Source organism: Mixophyes fleayi, chromosome 12, assembly GCF_038048845.1.
Source record: "Mixophyes fleayi isolate aMixFle1 chromosome 12, aMixFle1.hap1, whole genome shotgun sequence".
Taxonomy (NCBI): Eukaryota; Metazoa; Chordata; class Amphibia; order Anura; family Limnodynastidae; genus Mixophyes; species Mixophyes fleayi.
The window spans coordinates 20,433,531-20,456,206 of record NC_134413.1 but is presented as its reverse complement, the minus strand read 5'-3'; the positions used below and the strand labels follow the sequence as shown (position 1 = coordinate 20,456,206).

Below are 22,676 nucleotides of genomic sequence, written 5' to 3'. Positions count from 1 at the left end.
TTACAATAAGTTAAGGGATCCCATTGTTTCCCTATATCTAATGTAAATGTTAAGGGATGAATGTATACAAATATTCTTGTTATATGACTTTAACTAGTTTCTGCCACTTAGTACAGTTCCATTATTTACCTTCTTTCTTAATGAAACCCTTTGCTAACTCCTAGGATTTGTCTGCCAATCTAACGCACGTGTGATAACCCTCTCTCGATACAAAATATATGGGTGACATCATTGGGGAGGGCATATGGTGTCATTCGGTGCAAACTATGAAAGAAATCAGCAGAAGAGGTAGGAAACATACTCGTCCTAAGTTTCTGCACAGAGTGTTAACATACAAGTATGTCTAGCATTCATCAACATCATTAACATTTATTTATATAGCGCCAGCAGATTCCATAGCGCTTTACAATTTGGAACAAACAGTAATAAACACAGACTAAGAGGTAAGAGGGCCCTGCGCGCAAGCTTACAATCTATGGATTACATTCCCTTGTATAAGGCTAGGCACTGTTAAGCACATAATATTTGCAGTTAGCATCTCTATTATGGTGCTAGAACATGAAATGAGCCATCTGCGATGTCTGAACATTGTGGTAGGCATTATCTACAATTTTTGATGCTCCAGTACAAAGTTAAAATCTACGCAGTCAATTGAATCTTCCTAATTATGGCTCTTTGAAGTTTACAGAAATCCACAGGTAACCGCAGCACTCGATTCAAGATGATTTTAGAGAAGCACAAACTATAGATAATGTTGTTTCTTCTGTCTTCGGAAAAGGTTTGATTGCAGCAGCTTTTAAAGTGCCATAGGCTTTATTTTTGTTTAACATATTTTAATACAGTGTTGCCACATAAATTAGTTGATTGCAAAAGATGAGCAAATAGTTCAAAATATGAGGCCTAAGAGGCTGCTTTCTAATTATTATTATTGCCATTAGTAGGAGAACCAAACAGAAACCTGTTGTTAGCAGGGCGGTGTCCCAATCGCTGACCAGAGAGGGTGCTGTTATTTTGGAAAACGGGACCTGCTGCAAATAAAACCGCCAACACTGTCATGAAGGTGCAGTGGTCAAAGTGGAAGACCCGGAGCAGAAACTGGACTGTGACGCAAAACACAGGCAACGCCACAGTACAGTCTGAGTACTTTCACGTTGCCAGGCAACGCCACAGTGCAGTCTGAGTACTTGTCGTTGCCAGGCAACGCCACAGTACAGTCTGAGTACTTTCACGTTGCCAGGCAACGCCACAGTACAGTCTGAGTACTTGTCGTTGCCAGGCAATGCCACAGTGCAGTCTGAGTACTTTCACGTTGCCAGGCAACGCCACAGTGCAGTCTGAGTACTTGTCATTGCCAGGCAACGCCACAGTACAGTCTGAGTACTTTCACGTTGCCAGGCAACGCCACAGTACAGTCTGAGTACTTGTCGTTGCCAGTCAACGCCACAGTGCAGTCTGAGTACTTTCACGTTGCCAGGCAATGCCACAGTACAGTCTGAGTACTTGTTGTTGCCAGGCAACGCCACAGTGCAGTCTGAGTACTTTTCGTTGCTTCTTTGACAGCGACGTCTCGGACCATTTTGACATTTTGTTTTGAATGGGAAGAGCTCCACTATCCCCAGGGCCTGATTAAGGATTCAGGCTGTCCTAGGCTAATACGCCCCCCCCCTTTCGCTTTCTACGTGAGGCTAATAGATCTTTTATGTCTTAATTTTTGAGAGCAACTATTCTTTCTTCTATATAAAATTAATTTCACTTTAAACCTCCCCTTGTCACAATTTTGCACCCAAAAAAAATGTTACATCCTCTAAAAGCCTTGAACCCGTGACCCTAGGCTGCAGCCTAGTTAGCCGATTGGATGATCAAGTGCTGCCTATCCCTCATTAGTTCCTTGACTGCAGTCAAAAGCCCAAGTATAGGGTAGAAACCCTGTATTTTAATTGTTGACTAGTGCTGAATTCTGTTTACATATTGGATTCTGGCAGCCAATTGTAGTCAACTGCATAAGATATAGACTGCGCTAAAGCTAAACAGAGCTAGGATAGGGTAGGATGTCAGATCCTATAGAGGACACAGGGAATCAGTGCGTCAGTCTGACTATCAAGAGAACTGAATTACAAAAAAGTCCAATTTATCAAATTTGCAACATCATCTCAGAATTGTAGACGTTTTGGGCCATCATATATGCATTACATTTTCTCCAATAGATAGATGTAGTATCGAATATATGTAACAGTGTCTGTGATACCAGCAGTAATAGACTTCATGTGCATTTTCTACTATTTTTAGCCCTATGGTAGTATTGTCTGTTTGTTCTCATTGGTTAGAGCGGTAATCACTATTCTGGTTCCTGGTTCAGGATTGTCTATCAGGATATCAGTTTGAGGAGTTGAATAAAGCGCGCAGAGTGGGCCTAAGTTGTTTTATGTGGAGAGCATATAGAACCAGATTGTGTGGGCATCTTAGTGTACAGGAAGCAGGCACGTAGTTTATATAGTGTTGGGTGTGAAGGTATTGTTAGAGGAGGTTATGAAAGTAAGAGAGACTCTTGGAAGACAAAGTCATCTGCCGTTCTCAGAGCCATAACTTAAAACTTTTAGCGCCCGGGGCGAGAACGAAAACTGCCCCACTCCTAGTCTTCAATTTTAAGTAAATTAACCTAAAATATTCATAGACTGCGCCCCCTCCCTTCAGCGTTGCGCCCTGGACGGATTCAATAAAATTTTTAATTCCAATAATTAATAATATATTATTTCCTTACTTTCAAATTAAGGGGGTAACGTCGGCGTATCTAAATATATTTTGGGGTAAAAGGTAAAAAAGCTCCCTGACCCCTGTCCTAGATGGAGGAATGAGGTCGGGGTATAGTGGACACGTTTATTTAAAAAAAAAAACCTCAATCAGCATGTGTGACAATAGCTGGGTGGATAATTCAGTTGACTTTGCCATTGTCCATTGCCCAATAAACCAATAAACTAGCATTGCATCTGATGGAGGATTTCAGAAATAATATGAACTGATGGGATAAATATACTAGTTGAGGTGTTGTGTTAATTTTGATTGGTAAGATGCAACCTAGCCAAGAAACAATCATTGTCTACTAGCCTGAGTTATCTTTCCCTTTAGCAGGCAGGAAGAAAGGGGGCGGGGGGGGGGGGGGGGTAGGTCTCTGTATAGAGAGTGTTTCACGATGTAGGGAGATGGATCCTGATGTATTTATATTTATAGTGTTGCCAGCTAGCAAGCAGAGATACGAGTTCAAGGTTATCTGAAGTGAGACGAGGGGTAGTGCCTCAGATTAAATCATTTATTTTTATAACCTGCGAGTGATAAGGTGATATGAGAGTGTGACCAGTCACGTACAGGTATGGATTTTAATACCTGAGATATCAGGGTGTGTGCAGATATGAGCTGCTAGTGGTTCAATAAACAGCGAAAATTAATGCGGAATGATGGCATTAGTGTCATGGTTCCGTTAGTAAGAGCAAGACGTGGGAGATCTCCGGATCTCTGTTATAAATGCTGCATATTAGAGAACTGGCAAGAGGTGTATTGGGCTTTCTTGTGTATTATAGCTAACAACAGGTTTCTTCAGTGCTGCGCTTACCAAACTCTGCCGTGAGCAAGGTATGTGGTTTTTACCGTTACTACGGTAAAATCTCTGCTCGTCTTTCCTCACACTTTTATGGGGTGCAAAGAAAAATCAGCAGAGAGTTCTGTAAAAATCCTGTGGCCGCGATGTTCCTCAGTACATCACGGCTAATTGAATGCCCCCCCCCCCCCCATAGAGTCACATAGCATGTCTCACTACACATCTGCAGTAGAAGTAGCCATACAGTAAGTACACTTATGGACCCAGCTGCCTCTGTTTGTATTTCCACAACAGCTGATGATTGTCTGTAGTATTCTGGTATCACACACACTACTAGTTTTCTGTTTCCCCCCCCTGGGCCAAAGTTGCCAGCCCACACCCCAAGCCAGAAATGTAAATTACAAATGCATATTTTGTTTTGTGCACTCTTGGTAAAATGATGTAGGTTATCCCCCGCTATGCTGCAGAGGGGTGAAAGAACCACAAATGCAAAATTTTAAAAATTACAACAAATATTTGAACTCGGTACTGTGTGGGTGTGTATTTAGTTGATTGCTTTTCAGGTGGCAAAAAGGGTGGGTTTGCTATTTGGATCATACTTGCCAACTCTCACGGAATGTCCGGGAGACTCCCGAAACTAGGATTCCCGGGAGAGCAGGCAAATATCCCGCAAATGGCCTCTTGCTCTCAAAATGACGCGATTCGCGGTGCATCGCGTCATTTTGGCCCCGCTCCCCGCGACAAACATGGCATGCCTCCCTGCCTGGGACCTCCCGGATAGAACTTTAAAAAGGTTGGTAAGTATGATTTTGATTTTGTGGAATTCTTTTGGGTTGGGGATAGGAAGGAGGTTTCACGCTTGGCAAACTGTGAAGGGGTTTGAATGTTCTTTCAGGGACCCATAAATTCATAAATATATCACTTGTTACATATCTAAAAGGATTTTTAGGGGTTAAGTTAAATTGTGTGATAATTGAGTATTAAAACAAAACTAATTTATAATGCGCTAATCAGATGGAGAATACTTTACAATAGCAGGTGAAATATTTAAGTAATGAGCACATTCTGAAACATAGTTTTAACTCACTGGAACCCCAACAAACTATCATATCAATCACAATATTAATTTGGCTTTCTTACTGCTTAATCTATATAATTATCTTACATCCAAAAGACATTCGCCTTACACCAATCATTATTAGGTGTCATTAATAATCTGAATACAACGACTGCAGAATACTTGACTCAGCAGAATGGAATTATCTCATTTGTCAGAAGTTTTGAAGATTTAAATGAACGAAAAGCAGAAATGAACAAACCTTGGATGCTCCTCTTGAAAAAAGCTTTACATCCTTCACACGACCACACTCCGTAGTGGTACCCCGAGGCGTAGTCACTGCACACCGCACAGAAGTGGGTGTCTCTTTTGGAGCCCGGGTTACCCCCAACATGGTTTGTACATTCACCGCCTATGGATTTTCTCTTCATGGCTTCTCTGCAAGCAAAGTACAGTTAGAAGGAAATAATTCACTCTTATGAAAGAACATTTTTCTCTCTTCTAGAAAAATAGCTTTTTCGGAAATGATGGCAATTAAAACAAAATCTTGTTTCTAAGATACAATGTTCCCTTACTCTTATTATTTTAATTACTAGGTACCTTTATTTTCCTATCTGGTTGTCCTTTTCTGGTCTGTTAAGTGTCGGCAGCGTTGAGCACCACAGCTGCCCACAACAAAACAGGGTTCTCTACAGTCCAAAGTTCTGAAGACATTTATTCATCTTGCCAATCTAGGTGTGGCGTGTTATGATGAAGTACAGGTCAGAGAAGGTAACGTTCTGCCAATAGCAATCCGAAAACATAAGAGTTGCAAAGTACCCATTGTATTAAAAGCACTGTGCGTTTAAAATACCAAGGGCTAGGAGTAAGAAGGAACTGTGGTCAGATCGGTATCCACTGGTCTGGTGCACAAAGTTTGGGAGCAGACACTGACACTCAGGTCAGTGAGACAGGCTAGAAGACGTAGGCTGAATGTGGGGGAGAGAGCTAACGTTATAAGGACACAGGGCTAGGTTTACTAAAAGGCGGTTTGGTGAAACTGGCGCTTTTCAGCGATTTTTCCGGCGGTTTTAAAACCGGATTTACAAAAGCTCAAACCGCCGTTAAAACGGCCAGAATTTACATTTTTCACACCCTCTACTTTGCAAACGCCATCCTGATTTTAACAATGATGAACATACAAACAGCCGGATTTACTAAGCTTGGGTTGGCAAAATCACCATCCAAACGGCCAAAATAAAAGAGGTGGTTGTAAAAGGTAATATTGCTCAAACTGCTGCTGTCTGAGCTATTTTGCCATTCAGAACATGAGAGAAAGCACCATTGACATTTAAATTATTTGGGAAATCACTATTTATTGATTAAGGGTCAAAATTAGTTTAATATTAACTTATGGGGGATTGTTTTTTCTTTTAAGGGGACACTCTTATAGCATTATATCATGGGGGAAATGTGAATATATAAAAATTAACTGATTGTTAATGGTGGATATAATTATATATGTGGCACAATCTGGCATTACATAGTGCCCAAATAATATAATAAATAAATAATTTTGTCCCCTTAATATAATGGAAAATAAACATTTTCCCCATAAGTTTAATATTAAATTCATTTTGCCCCTTAATCAATAAATAATGATTGCCTAAATAATTTAAGTGTCAGTGGTGCTTCCTCTTATGTTCTGAATGGCAAAATAGTTCAAACAGCATGTTATAGCTATCAAGTCATTCAGAAGCAGGTATTAAAACTGTCCTGTCCTGACTTTTGGTTGGCAGTTTTGATGGCGGTTTGGACAAAACCGCCGGTGGTTTTTCAATCCGCCACACAACGCCCGTCATTTTAAATCGCAGCCTCAAAACTCCCTATAGTAAATGCGGCGGTTTGGAGCACTGATCCACCGGCGATGTGTGGCAGTTTCTAACCGCCACCAAACTCGATTCTTAGTAAATCTAGCCCACAAACTCTTTATTCAAATATGCAGATACATATTGCTCAACAATTTCTGTGTTATTTCAGCTCATAGAAGACCGCTGGGATATTGATGTCTATTCCACTTTTAGTAATATTAAACTGTTATCACAACGTGACTCAAGTGGTCTCTATTTGGGCTTAAGTGGCCTCTTTCATTATGACTGACCTAATAATTACGTGAGTTCAAGAAGGATTAAACACTAAACATTCTGACTGCCAGAAGTGGGGGGACATATTATCATGTTAAACCAATGGTGCAACACCTAATTTTCTGTCACTCATAAACACTGACGCAGGATCTGCATTACGGGAATATCATAGTTGTGAGGTCATCTGAATTATTCAACAATCATCTCAAGTTGTGGGTGAGAACTGATGAAACGTATGAGCTGGCCCCTGATCACTACAATACAGCTCTTGATAGTCCAAGTAGGATCTTACAGATGTTAAAACTCACAAAATAAACTGAGAAGGTTTGTGTTACTTCGCTCCTCATGATAGTATAGGGCTTCATACAGGCTTCGCACAGTAGTTTTTCTAAACTTGTAAGAATGTATATATATTTCATACGGGTTGGGCAGCAGAATAAACTGGTGCTTGAAAAAACAATTGTACACTGTTGATTTGAGTATGATAAACGGACTAATTTTGCGACTGATGTTTCGTTTCACGGCACTAATCAGACACAGTCCTACTAAAAATGGGCTGATAGAAACATTTAAATAATGCGGCGAAAGTGGTTATTTCCATCAAATGGAAATGTAATGCCCCCCCCCTCCCTTCAATCAAAGACTGGTTTGATAGGCTAGATCTTTACACAACAATGGACGCCATGACTATGACCGTCATGGATCGCTATACTGAACTTGCCTCCACCTGGTGCTTATAGCTTGAGTATAAAGAATTTCCTAGCTACAAATCTTATGGTTCCTAACCCATGCCGAATATCATGGTGTAGGAGAGAGAGGAGACACCCCAGGTAGTCTTAGGCAATCAACTGGACCATTGTCATACACGATGGACTTAAAGGACATTCCAATCCTCTCCAAAGAGATATCTCTTTCCAGGTGACTCGGGAATTTAGGTGACGACATATCTCTTAGAGGTCAACTAATAATACCATATATCTCTTAAGCCCTCAATTTCCATAGCAGAACCATAGACCTACCATTTTTATAACTGTTCATAACATCACACTATCGGATTAAAAACAATAGGATTACCAACATTTCTTTTAATAAGAGACTTATGAATTATAGAGATTCAGTATCATGCTGGTAAGAGGGTTTTTTGGGGTGTGTGTGTGTAAAGTTGGGTGAAATTTGTCATTGGACCAAGTAATATGCACAAAGCGGTGTGTGTGTGTGTGTGTGTGTGTGTGTGTGTGAGGGGCTGTTATTAAAGACAATCTTTATTAAAGACAATGTTGCAGTATTTTGTTATTAAGACAATGTTTACTCTATTGGTACAAATTCTTTACTTGCAAAAGTACATTATAATCATTATATATGGAGGTACTTATTTTATAGCCACTACTGCTAGCTTGTCTGAAACATTGATTTAATTATTCCTAGATAACCACTACACTTTTTTGGGGGGCTTTGAAAATCGTAACACGTCGCCAGCGGTTTTCAGCCTCAAACTCCAGGATATACTGTGATTTGGAGGGTGACAACTCTTGTGTCATGTGCTAACCGACATGTGGCTTTTTGATAATCTACCCCCAAGAAACCTCATATAGACGAGACGACTGCACACTAGCTCTTCCCGGCGCCAAATGAGTTAATATCCGGTGAGCTTGAAATTCATCTTGTGTCTCTATATGTTCATTTGAAAATACAAAGTTATACTTTTCTTTTTCATTGAATGGCAGCCAGGGTAACCATGACCTTCCAATACTTCTCATATTCATCAGACCTGTCAGAAAAACCTTCTTGAAACCTTGGTTTCATCACATGCCAAGATGAAATTCAGCTACTGAAGGAATAGTATTAGGTTGACAAAGAAGATGTATCAGGTTTGCCTTAAAGCTGCATTTACCGGATGTTTAAATAGACATATATATGTATGTATATATAGGAAGAGAGATAAAAAGAGATATATTAGGATCCCATTCTAGGATAGTTATGTAATGAATTTGTTACATGTTTGGTGGTCATACTCCATCATTCAGTCATACTTGCCAAGATGGTTAATATACCAAAGAGCTGTCTGTATGTAAACCCAACAAAATGAAAGTGAATGAAGAATGAAAAGGGGGAACCGAATGTTTTTATACCTATAAGAGTGAGTTGTGATTTAGAATATGTGTATTTTATTGTTAGAAAGTCCGCTAAATTGAGAGAGAAGTTTCAACAACATCGGTAAGTGGAGCACTGAAGGAACGGAGTTAAAAAGTGTAATATTAGACTTGTTTCAGGATATTTAGGATTGAAAGATAAAAAGTGAAAGGTCGTTTGCATACAAAGCCACCTGGGTGCCAGTTATGGCTACATTAATGGAACACACCAAAGGTCCCACATGCAAAATAAAAATGAGAGTTACAATAAAGAGGACAGACATGGCTGGTGCCATTTACTATCTGACCTTTCTCCAACAAGGCGCAATTAACCTAAATCCTAGCTTATGGCAGTTGTATAGAGCCATGATGTTAAAGCTCCATGGCTCGGACAAGAGTGCCGATAGCTATCATGTCCTTATTTCTAACCCATCGACCAGGTACAAATCTTACATGTTCAAAATGAATTAAGTCAGGGGGACATTCTTATAAGCATGAAGTTAACGAGCATTTTGTGTATAATTTTATATTTACATTTACAAGTAATAGTAAAACATGCTCGGGGGATCTAGAAAAGACAAGTCAGATAAAGTATTTACCATCTTTACATAAGGGGTTAGCTCTGTCTAGAAAATGTCATAGTATGGAAGAGAGAAGCCATCATGTCCTGGACTTTTTCCAATGGGGATTTCTTAATTTCATTGAGTCATTCTTCCATAGTAAATGGCTTGTTACGCATTTCAGAATTTTCTAAAGATAATTTAAGAAGTTGAAAGGTTTCAACAAAAAACAATTTTGATCAGAGTCACATGTTGCCTATTTAGGGAACTACCGCTGAGGCAAAAGCCTTAAAAACTCATAGGTAAAGTTAAATAAGTAATAGCCCTGCTTCTCGATAGTTTTTATAAATGTCACCATTGAAAAGATGTGTTCTTAGGTGGAGATGTTGTGTTCTTCTCTGTCACTCATGGGAGGCAGAGTGATTGACTAAATGGAGATGGATAAAGTTCCACTGAGTTTCTAGAGAACATGCTAAGTAATAGTAATACTAGTAAAATGTTTTCTCACCTGTTAATTGGCAGTATGTGTTCTTCTGGTTTGGCTTCGAACCACGGACTTCTCGGCTGCTCTGCATACAACAGTGAGGATTGACAATGTAAAGTCACAGGAGACATATGATCAGGAGCTGCCCACAGTAAACTTGGACTCATAGTCTGTCTCATAACAGAACTTTCAGAATCACTAGAATTTCCTGGAACGTTATAGTTTATAAGAGGCGGGCTGCAAAATGCTATGGACGAGTAGTCGTGCCTGTTATCCATGTATGAAGAAGGAATGTACACCGGGCTTTGGTCTACTGGCATGATGCTTTGATTGCCACAATACTCAACAGAAGACATTAGAGCCGATGGAGAACTTTTGATATCTGCTTTCGAAGGTCCAATATGTTGCATTGGGTGCAACTGAGAAAATTCCTTGTGCATGTGCGTGGACATGTTGATTGAAGTTTAAAATCTGTTTCTCAAAAACACATTGTTTTCCATTGGCTGAAATAAAAGAGGCGCATATTACCAGTGGTTAAACAGTTGTTATCCACATCAATGACTCACCAGCCTATCATATAGGCCATCTAGAGACAGGCCTAGGGCCATAGCTTTTGCCACTAAATCCCCCCTCACACACACTTCGTCATAGACCTACATAGCACCAACCTCTACAACATCTGTCTAAAATAATTACATTTATTTTACCAGTAATTAAAATGATAATACACCTGTCCCATCTCCAGGTGCAGGCTGGCGCAAGTGGCAGAATCACGCCACCGACATGGGTGCAAATACGTGAACTGCAGGACTCAGAAGGAAGAGCTTGTTGTGAGTACAATTATGTTTAATATTTATTTTAGATTTAAAATGCTTAATAAATCATGAATGGGGTGGGCTTTGTATGATATTAGAGCTTGAAGCAGATCTGTATTATGCAGCCTGTTGCTTCCAGTTGTTGTGAAACTACAAGCCTAGCATGCCTGTTATGCTGGTGTTTGTAGTTCCACAACAACAGAGTAACTGGCTGCATAATATGAGTGTGTTTCAAACTATGTATCTGAGTGTTTGTTGCATGTTGATGCCTTGTGACTGCTCTGTGAGGTATCAGAAGTGATCAAGTGTGTGATATCTGTGTGACCTTTGTATATTGTATCAGATGTGTGATATCAGTGTGATCTCTGTATAGCATACATGCCAACTCTCCCAGAAAGTCCGGGAGACTCCCGAAACTCTGGTCAGTCTCCCGGGCTCCCGCGAGAGCTGGCATTTCTCCCGCATCCCAGAATTCACAGAGAATCGTGTCATTTTACGCGATTCTCTGTGAATCACGCCATTTTGGAGGGCGGGAGGGGGCGGGGCGAGGCCAATCGCGGCATTTTGGCCCCGTCCCCGCGTCGGGAATGATGGTTTTGTGGGGGCGGGTCCAAAATGACACCCCCCCTCCTGCCCTCCAGTCACGCCCCCTCTCCCGGAAACAAGTTTCCAGGAGTAGGCAAGTATGCTGTATAGTGATCAGTGTGTGATATCAGTGTGATCTCTGTATAGTGATCACAGTGTATCAGGTGTGTCATATCTGTGTGATCTCTGTATAGTGATCACAGTGTATCAGGTGTGTCATATCTGTGTGATCTCTGTATAGTGATCACAGTGTACCGGCTGTATAGGGATCACAGTGTATCAGTTGTGTGATTATACCCAGGGCCACCAAGAGGAATTTTACAGCAACTGTTTGGGGCTGATTCCATAGAAGTCGAAAGGGGTGGGGTCATACCAGGTTGATGTCTCCTTCCAGTACATAAGCACGCCAGGGCCCCGGTACTTTGTGCCTGCCCCCCCTCCCCCCCCCCAACCTTATCTCCTTGCTACAGCTTGGGGTCACCATCTCCCAAAAGTTCAGCACTCTTGTCACTGGCAACACTCTGTGCTGCTGTGACTATTTCAGCGATCTGAATGGCTGCACACTGTTCTTCCACTTCAGAACCAGGGATATACAGACAAGCAGGAGATAAATAATGTCAACTAAATTTTTCTCTAACCTTAGTCAAACGCACCATTTTAGGTAAAGACTTCTCCCATTCCCCTCAGATTGCTTCTTTGCCCAGTTTGTGATATGCCAATGAACTCAGATTAGCTGCTTATTCAAACAATCAGATATGTTTGTACTTCACTTAAGTCAGTGGCGGATCCAGGGGGGTAGGGGGGGGCGATCGGGGCGATCGCCCCCCCCCCCCCCTAGCAGGGGCTTGCTGCTGACGGCTGCACATTGTGCAGGTCCGTTCAGCAGTGACAGTGTGCTGCCCGACTGCTCTGATTGTGTTTTAAACACAATCAGAGCAGCGGGACAGCACACTGCCAATGCTGAACGGACCTGCACATACTGTGCAGCCGTCAGCAGCCGTAGAAATTAGAAAGGGGGCGGGGCCTAAATCGCCCCCCCTAAAATCGCCCCGGGTAGAGCAGTTGCCTAGATCCACCCCTGACTTAAGTATGTCAGAGGGGTAGATATTACAAGTATGGAACATTTAACTTTATCAATTAAAGGAATTGAAATTAAAGGTAAACATATTTTTCTAATTTAAAATAAAATGCCAATTATTACTTTTGGAATAGACTTTATTTTTTTTTCTATGATTCCTATTTTTTTAAATGATTTACTAATAAGCCTCCTTCCCCTTAGCTATTTCCTGAGCATAATTATTTTATGGAGGGTCCTTATTCACCAACATCACATGTCACAAAGATCTGCCTACAAGAACCAATCATATTGTGGAGGCGGGGTCTACTTGCTGTATATATGCTCTCCCCTCACATAGGACGGAGGTACTTCTGGTGTCATGCAGCTGAACATCACATATATATAAGAGGTCACTTACCAGCAGAACAGAGCCCCCTGCAGACACCACCTGCTATGGGTCACATCCTTTGTTTCTGAGGTTCCCCCTAAGCATTTTAAGTTAGGTTATTGGGAGAGAAAGTGAGGGAGAGGATGAATTTTAGTTGTGTTGCTTGTTTGGCGGTGGATTGAGCTGCCACTCACAGTCTTCAAATGGACACTATATATTTGCTCTTCTGTGAAGAGGACCATTACACTCCCAGCAAAGTAATAAAGAACTTCAAACTCACAAAAGTGACACATGTAATAAAGACCAAAGTCCCCTCACAGGAATCATTTAAGCCAGAAATTAGGATAGACCAAGCAGTATTTCAATATGAAAAATAGCCGAAATGAATTTAATGTAAGCGGTAATACTAAAGAGGTTGGAGATGGATGGAAGGTTCACACATTTGAACAATGCACGTTGTCAGATATTTATAATATACACATCATCATCAGCTATTTATATAGCGCCACTAATTCCGCAGCGCTGTACAGAGAACTCACTCACATCAGTCCCCATTGGGGCTTACAGTCTAAATTCCCTAACATACACACACACAGACTAGGGTCAATTTAATAGCTGACTGACTGACATGCGTGTAACTGACTGACTGACATGCGGGTAACTGACTGACTGACACGCGTGTAACTGACTGACATGCGTGTAAATGACTGGCTGGCTTGTGTGTAACTGACTGACATGCGTGTAAATGACTGGCTGGCTTGTGTGTAACTGACTGACATGCGTGTAACTGACTGAAATGTGTGTAACTGACTGACATGCGTGTAACTGACTGAAATGTGTGTAACTGACTGACATGCGTGTAACTGACTGACTGACTTGCGTGTAACTGACTGACATGCGTGTAAATGACTGGCTGACGTGCGTATGAATGTTATAGTTAAGTGACATCTCCCAGAAGGCTGAAGGGCATAAATATAATTTTTCAGCCATAATTTATCCTCAAACGCCAGTGGGGGGCCCAAATGACATTTTAGTTCCTCCATTTTAAAACCAATTCTGAATGCATTATTTATAAATTGATGTAAATGTTAACAATTGTAAAGCACATCATAAAAATCAATTCATGTGAAAGGTATTTATTGTTGCTTTATATGAGTATATAATGCTGGTACAAGCCTCTTGCAGTCCTGATAATGCAGTGTGAGAGCTGATACCAGCATACCCTCATCACTGAGGAATTAAGCATAATGGACTGTGCGCTTTATTTAGTTTGTAAAAACAGAAACATTAAGGTTCAAAGTAGGTGATGATTAATTGAATCAGTGTAATCTCCAGCTCCCATTGGACAGCTGTTTTAGGAAACAATTCAAATGAAAGGGCAATGAGTACAGGAGTGAGTTTTGCAAACATACTTGCCTATACCAGCAGTCCATATTATTACATTAGGGCATTGGTACCATGAATAGGGATTTGACCTTGATGAACCTGCGGCATTGGCAATTTTCAACAAACTTCTAGGGTAGCTGCTTCAGATTAAATATTGATGTATTATTATTATTATTATTATTATTATTATTATCTTTTATTTGTTAGGCGCCACAAGAGTTCCACAGCGCCGTACACAGCACAAACAGTAGACAATACAGAGTAAAACATTACTGAGCAGTAAACAAAAATACCAACACGTCAGAAGCTCCAAGCAGGCTAATGCAGTAAAGACGGAGCAGAAGAGCAGGTAAGGACACAAGAGGGAAGAGGGCCCTGCTCAAATGAGCTTACAGCCTAAGGGAGGGTGAACAAAACTCAGGTACAAAAGGGAGCCAGTGACGTATAAGGGAGAGAAAAGGGGGTGGGGGGAGAACGGGTTAAGTGGAAGGTTGGTAGGCTTTGAGGAACAGGTGGGTTTTTAGTGCCCGTTTGAAGGAGCTTAGAGTGGGAGAGAGACGGATGGAGCGACGGAGGTCATTCCAGTGAAGGGGGGCTGCACGGGAGAAGTCTTGGATTCTGGAGTGGGAACAGGTGATCAGAGTGGAGGAGAGGCGACGGTCATTGGCCGAGCGCAGGGAGTGGGCAGGAGTGTGAATGGAGAAGAGGTTGGAGATATAGGGGGCAGTAGACTGGGAGAGTGCCTTGTACATGGTGGTCAGGAGTTTGAAAAGGATTCTGTAGGGGATGGGGAGCCAGTGTAGGGCAAGGCAGAGAGGGGATGCGGAGAAGGAGCGGCGAGAGAGGAAGATGAGTCTAGCAGCTGCGTTCAGAATAGAGCGGAGGGGGGCGAGGTGGGAGAGGGGGAGACCGGTGAGGAGGAGGTTGCAATAGTCGAAGCGGGAGATAATGAGTGCGTGGATGAAAGTTTTGGTAGCATCCTGAGAGAGGAAAGGCCGGATGCGGGCAATGTTGTGAAGTTGGAAGGGACAGGCTTGGGCAAGGGATTGAATGTGGGGGGGTAAAGGAGAGAGAGGAGTCGAAGGTAAAGCCCAGGCAGCGGAGTTGGGTGACAGGGGAGATGGAGGTGTTGTTAACAGTGATAGAGAGGTCATGGTGGGAGGGGAGCCTGGGGGGAGGAAAGACAATGAGTTCAGTTTAAGAGATATTAATTTTGAGAAAGCGTGAGGACATCCAGGAGGAGATGGCAGAGAGGCAGTCGGATACACGAGAGAGAAGGGTGGGGGAAAGATCGGGCGAGGAGATGTAGAGTTGGATGTATGTAATTATATTATAATGTTATAATTATAACGGAAAAACTCACAGATTATGATCAGTGGTGCATCATCTATACTCTGAAAAAAAAAAATGTAAGTACATTCACAGACTTTTTAGTTTGCATAAACAACTCCTTTATGATTCAAATATTTCCCAAGGTTTCAGTAACTTCTATGTTATGTAATGTACAAATCTAGAGCATAATTTAAACATGCTTGGTTACCTATGGCTCTCCATTTGCTGTACCAGGTAATTCCACAGCAGCTGGAGAGCAATTTCTTGCCTTTCCAAATAAAATATATTCCTTCAGTTAAACCAGAACTTCTTTTGCGAGGAGTTTGCTGATGGTAATAGTCACAGATCAGTTATTAAATGGTCATTAGCACGTACAAACAATGGACAAATGAATGTTATAAATCCTACAAAGAAAATCCCTAGCAGACCTACAGCTTGCAAGGAACTCAACCTGGCAAAATGAATAACAGAAATAGAGGCGGCTGAACAACACCTGACAATGGAGAAAATTTAGACGCTCTATACAGTTGTTTTCATAGGTTTGGGCTGGTCTCCAAGGGGTAAATGTAATAACATCCGATTTTTTCAACACGCCGCTATCCAGCGAGTTTGCAGTGAAAATTTAAAGCTGCAATGGTTTTAAAGGCAAAACAATGCCTTTAAAGCCATTGGCGGTTTAAATTTTCACTGCCAACTCGCAGAATAGCGTTGAGTTGAAAAAAATCGGACGTTATTACATTTACCCCCAGGAGTATGTTCCCCATACTTGCCTACTCTCCCGGAATTTCCAGGAGGCTTCCGGACTCCTGTAAGAATAGGCACCCTCCAGGATCCCGACGGAGGTGGGACTTAATGACGAGATTTGCGTCATCAGGCCACCGTGACCCGTGTGCGATGCCATGAATCCCAGCATTACCTAGCAGGGTGCGGGGCCACAGTGACTCAAGAATAAAAAATCAGTCATGAAGATAATTACAATGTTTTGATTCTAATGATACAAGAAAACGTAGCGCCAAACGGTCACTTTGCATTATATGTGTAAGAGTAGCACAGTGGTTAGCCTTGTTGCCTCACTGCAGCCCGACCAATCTGACATCCGGGTGCGTGTGCACCATGATCTATTTAATTAACAGCCTTCTGAGGTTCATTGTGAGCTTCTGTGCCTCCCCTCTTCTGATTGGCCCATCTATGTATTTACGGCAGGGAGGGCTTAGCCTCCCTGTCAGTTATGGCTTCCTGTGTGCCACCCATTCCTGACCTGCTCTGCTCCTGTGGATATACTGCTTACTTACTTGAATCCTGTTTTAACCCTTGGCTTGTTTTTAGACCCTGCTTGAACTTTGATTGCCCCTGACCTCTGCCTGACTATTGGATTATCCTTGCATGCAACCTGCCCTGACCTCTGTCATGTCCATGTTTATCCTGCTCGCTACTTACCTTCGGACTGTTCCTGACATTGTCTTCCGCATCTCCGGTTATCCTCCTCATCTGCGCAATGGTAGCCATTAAAATAAACTTTTACTATGCTAGAGTGAAGTCCTGGGGACATCCGAGTACCGCGTGAGCTCGACTAGCTCTAGGGGAAAGGCGGCTGCTATAGGTGAAGACCTCTAATCCATCTGTTCTAAAAGTTGATTTTGGTAGCCATTCAGTCTTAACAGCTGCGTAATATACTTGGCACTATATAAATCAACAAAAATAAATAATAAATAAGGTGAGAGAAAGTCAATAGCAGACACAGAGAATGTACTTTAATAAAACTGCCAGGCCAATGTCAACACTTGACCCAGGACAAGATGTGGAACAGATGGGAAAAGCTGTCTAGCAGCAACCATGGGAAGGAGAGCAGAAACATTGCAGTCTTACTATCTCAGAATGCCAACTATTAAACAAAGAAGGAAAAACCAAACTCATCAGAGGGACAGATGTGACCTTGATGCTGCCCCAACAGGAATTATCACAAGAGACCTCCGTACCTAAGAGAAATATCAAAGGGGTCAATACAAGGGACAGATTTCAGATTTGATCCAAGTATTTTCCATACCAGTGACACTGCTAGTGGTTTGGAAAACTGCTCAAACCCAGAAAACGGGAAGAGTATAAAGAATAGCAAAACAGCAACAAAAACACAATAATGAACATGTCAGGCACCGTCCCCCTCTCTCTCCAGGACGGTCGCCTGCATCTACTTTCCGCGTCTGGTTGCCAGGCAACCAGATGCGGAACTTCCTTCCGCCCGGCCTGGCCGTCTGCACATGCGCGTCCCGTTGCTAGGCAACAGGACGCTACTTGAAACCTCTGGCGGCGGCTAATGACAGCACCGCCGCCCCCTCTCCATCCATTGGCTGCTCAGACTTTATAAGGTATATCCAGTCTGACCTCCAGTGCCAGAGTATCAGGTCTCATTGCCTTCTCCAGCGTTCCTGCACATTTGCTTTGCCTTGACTATCCTGCCTTCCAGTGCCCTTTCTACCCGGACCGTTTGACCACTCTTTTGGATTTCCCTGTTGTACCGCATTACCAGACTGTTACCGACCCGGCTTGTCTCACCATTCTTCTGGATACTCCTAGTGTACCATGTTTGCCAGCATTGTTACCGACCCAGCTTGTCTGACCATTCTTCTCACGTGCCTCGCTATCCAACTTGGGGACGGATCGCGACCTGCGTGTCTCCTGCGGTGGAGTCCATACCTTCTTGCGGGGGTCCCTGGTGAATACCAGGGGCATGTTAGATTCAGCACCTTCCTCCAAGTAGTGCCAACGCTAGCAGGTACGCAACATACAGTTGTGACAGAACATAACAGAAACATTATTCCAGAGAAAGATGCAATATAATTTACATGTAGCTCACTATTATTACATGGTGCTGCTAACTTTGTTCCTCCATTATTTCTGTAACCTGTAAACTGTAGTTTGGTATTTGAGCCTCTAGGGCTCCTGTAGTTTGGTGTAGTACATTATGGAACCATTTGGTTTTCCAGTAGTTGCCGTCTGATGTATGTCTGACAAAGGAGCATGGATGTAACACAGACAGAACAAAGGTTATTCAGTGCAGAGAAGCTGCAGCCTGTGATTATTCATAAAGTAATACACCTATGATCTGATTGGCTACAGGTTGTTCTGTTCCCGCCCACTTCAAAACTTACTGCACTAAAGATGAGCAGAAGAGGAAGTCTGAACGCAATAAGGTAACGAATCAAAACACTACTATGAAACAGGCGCTAAAATACACTTATAAATACTTTTAATAATTATGGTTATAATTGACATACTACCTACAGGTCATTAGGGTCAATAACTGTCAGAAAAAATAGTTGCCCACTTACCTCTAAACTTACTAAGAACAAAGAAAAAGTGTCGGCTCTAAATTAGCCCATTATAAGCAATATAGAAAAAATTGTGGTCAAAATGTTAATTATATATAAAAAAAATAATGATGATGATTATACTAATGCAAAAAAAGGGACAATAATAAGAAAATAATGGCAGAAGCCAGCCAGAGTTGACTTTTATTAAAAATATATTGGATTTATTATAAAATTCTCATTGTTGCAGTGAAAAAGTAAAAAAATGTAATAATAAATAATAATACACAAATAACACAAATCTGTACTATACAGCAGCCGCGGCGCTGTCAAAGAAGCGTCCGCGGCGGTGCTGTATTGTATACAGCATCGCTGCGGATGCTTCTTTGACAGCGCCGCGGCTGCTGTATAGTACAGTGCTGCCAAAACAGAGTAGCTGCGCTTGCGGGGGCGCATGCGCAGCAGCTCTCTCAGTTTTTTTTTTGTTTTCTGGGGTTTTTTTGGGTTGGCCCCTAAAACCGCCACCCCCCTAAAAATCCTGCGTGCGCCCCTGTTAGAAGTATTTGTATAAATTCTCATGCTGATTTTAGCTCCGTACAATCAACTCCTTGAGTCCCAGAGTATACGTATATATCACAAAGAGAGGAACCTGATATATTGTCAGTGGTAAAAACTGTGAGGAACTGAAAGCCCCGATATACTTCCCGAATTACTTCTGAAATTACACAAAGGAGTTACTGCCAAGTGGGACTACATCTCAGGGAGTACATTGGGGACTCTCCGTTCCTAACATTTATTACCACTGATATTAACAGATGCATTTATTACTATTTTTTTCTATTGAATGCAATAAGGTGCTCAGACACTAGTGAAACGTAGTTTAACTAATTAGTGACTGGAGGATTTTCACCCCCTCATGATCACACCAATGTTTAACTGTGAATAACTTTTATATTTTTCTATACATTGGTGGTGGGGGGTGGGGTGAGTCGGGCTTTAATTTGATATTATATCAGAATAAGTATATATTTATTTTATGGGAATTATATAGGGAAAAGTTTAGCCCATACAAACTTTGTTCCTCCATAGTTTCTGCAAACTGTAAACTGTAGTTTGGCATTTGAGCCACTCGGGCCCCTGTATATCTGCAGCAATAGATCACTTGTAATAGTAACCTAATACTAGCTGACATGTGATCTGCTAATACAAAGCAAAATTGCCAACTCTCCCTGAATGTCAGGGAGACTCCCTGAAATAGGGGTGATCTCCCTCACTCCCTGAAGAGTCTGGCATTCTCCCTGATGCTGAGCCAGTACAAGACGTGGTTGGCTTCGCCATCTGTGGCATGATGACACAGTTCAGAAATTGTGTCCTATGTCCATGTACTGATTCCTATGGAGGTGCCCATTTTCATGGAGGCCAAGATTTAATCAAAGACTGACAGGCAAGACAACATGACTTCACTAATGGAGACAGAAATGTAAAAGACACTTCAATCTCTAGAGATTCATTAACTGCTTTTCTTTAACGCATAGTTGCCTACTCTCACGGAATGTCCGGGAGTCTCCCGCATTTCTGGGAGGGCTCCCGGGAGAGCAGGTCAGCCTCCCAGTTCTCGCCCCCGCAATAGCTAAGTGATGGGGGTGGGGCTTAATGATGCAAATATCGTGTCATCTTAGCCCCACTCCCTGCTCTAATTTGCCAAAACTGTGACAATCGTTTAGGGAGCGGTACCAAAATAATGCAATTTGTCAAGCCCCGCCCCTGAACGCCCACCTCCCGCGAGATCTCTCTGAAGCCAACGAAGAAAAGTTGGCAAGTATGATACAATGCAATTAAGGAAAGTGTAATCGTCTCTCCCCTGCTCAGTCATGGGCCCCCAGCATGAAGGAGGGAAGGTTCTGTGGCATTGGGTTACATATTGTTCATATTTAATACTTCCTAATAATGATCACTTGCAGGGAACCAATTTAAATTATTTTAGGCACAACACTGGAGACGCAGGTTGCCACTGACAGTTCCATTTGTAATGCACTGGTTTTAAACTGCAGTCCAGGCTTCACCAAAGTCTAAGGTGCGGATTTAGGTCATTTGGCGATCACAAGCCTGGAACTACAACTTCATCAGCCCATTTGCATCAATCCAGTCTCGTATTCACATTTTCTTTTTCCTCCTCCCATGATCCCTTGTTAATGTTTTAAATCCACCATTTCTGTCTTAATCTCCATAAAAATAAATTATGTTCCTGAAAATATAAAATGTATTACCAAAACTGTCTACAGTCTCTACTTTTACAAAGCCGTCATCCCTATCACTGCTAAAAAGACACAATAGAAGATTCACATTAGATGTCTGGAAAATAGAAAATTCTTTCTTAAGTATCTTTCTGTCTCAAGCATGACCTTTTGTATTTCTGCTGAAGCCTGTGCCTGCTTACACTGAATATGTATGAATAATGCTTGGTTCATTAAGGGAACTCAGTAGTGAGGTCAAAAGCATGTGTATTGCAAAGCACATCTCCATCTGGACTAGACATATACACTGCAAGTCATCTTTATTATTGAAGGATACAAGGAAGTCACAGGAATAAAAGTGTGATTAAAATAATATACATTTCTCTCATCCATTCTTTTAATTATCTGTGCAGCTGTTTTTGTTTTGGGGAGATATATTTTTGTGGTGGGATTGCCCTATTACAATCCACTTGTGTGGTTAGCCAATGTAGACTAATTAAGCAATGTTGCTATCATATGCAAGCTACTTGCAAGGCATATACAATTAGAAATATGTGTTTGTGAGTTAATTCATAGTATTATCTTGGTGTGACTTACAGGAACTCTGTGTCCAATTAGTGGTTAGAACCTGAGAGGGTGAAGCTAAATTACATTGTTATCTCTTTGATTGTCGCTTTGATTGTTGCTCTCCCCTTGATGCATTCATAGGTATATCCAGAGATGTAGCTACAGAGGAGTGCCCAATAGCAATTTATGGCACGGGTCCTAAAAGCTAAAACCTCTTGGAACCACTCTTTAAGGTTATATCAATATCAGTATTAATTTCCAAAAAGAGACCCATCCCATTCTTCGTGATTTGTGATCTCTCAGTATATCTCAACTGGGTGACAGGTGGCTGAGCAGCTAGAACAAGTTTGAATGAATGGAAATAAGGGCAGACAGTAAAATATCATATTTTTTCTCAAATATCATACTTACAGGGTTCATATATGGTATGTAAATGAAGGGAAACTTATGATCTGTTGTGTGATCATCTTTGTAGGACATTCTGGTAAGAAGTAAGGCCAGTGTAAAGAAAACCTGACTTGAAAGGTGTTTGAAAGTGCATTTACACTGACTTTCTAGTTCTGACATCACAGGGGGGCTGTGGGCACCTGAAGCATGTTTAAACAGTTTTTATTCATGTTTGGGAGTCAATTTTTTATTGAGAAGCTTTACAGTGTTTATGCTCTCCCAGCAGGCAGAAATCTGATCATTCATGATTGTACCATTCTTTTGTGTTTAAACCTTTTTATTTTATAAGAAGCTATTGTATATTTGTATGTCATTTTTGTTAATTGTTTTCCATTATAAGCATTGTGGATTTATTTTGCATATTAAATTACACTTAATAAGTTCATGTCTCTGTGTTCTTATGAATTCACATGTCAGACTTAGCTTGGTATTAAAACGCTACACAGCTGAAACAGAGGAGATCATTTGGTTTATGATAACTCTGGTTCAGGGAAGATCATTTGGTTTATGATTCTGATTAAAGTAAGTTGTGAGAAATTAGTTTAGATAAAGAGAGAACCAAAGGATTCCTGAGTAAGGGTGTCAGCTCTTCAGAAAAAACCTTAGTGGGGGCATTAT

General features: G+C 41.6%; 1 protein-coding gene across 2 annotated transcripts in view; it reads right to left on the bottom strand.

Annotated features, from left to right (window-relative positions):
• Positions 1-22,676, bottom strand: part of ESR2 (estrogen receptor 2) — a 99,773-nt gene that overhangs the window by 19,611 nt on the left and 57,486 nt on the right. The window contains exons 2-3 of one of the 2 annotated variants that reach the window (XM_075193610.1): positions 9,967-10,445; positions 4,909-5,084 (exon numbers count right to left, since the gene is read on the bottom strand). In XM_075193610.1, coding sequence (XP_075049711.1) covers positions 4,909-5,084; positions 9,967-10,394 — 604 coding nt within the window. In that variant the 5' untranslated portion in view covers positions 10,395-10,445. Of the gene's footprint in view, positions 1-4,908; positions 5,085-9,966; positions 10,446-22,676 lie in introns of those variants that run through there. The other variant, XM_075193609.1, reaches the window with a different exon arrangement.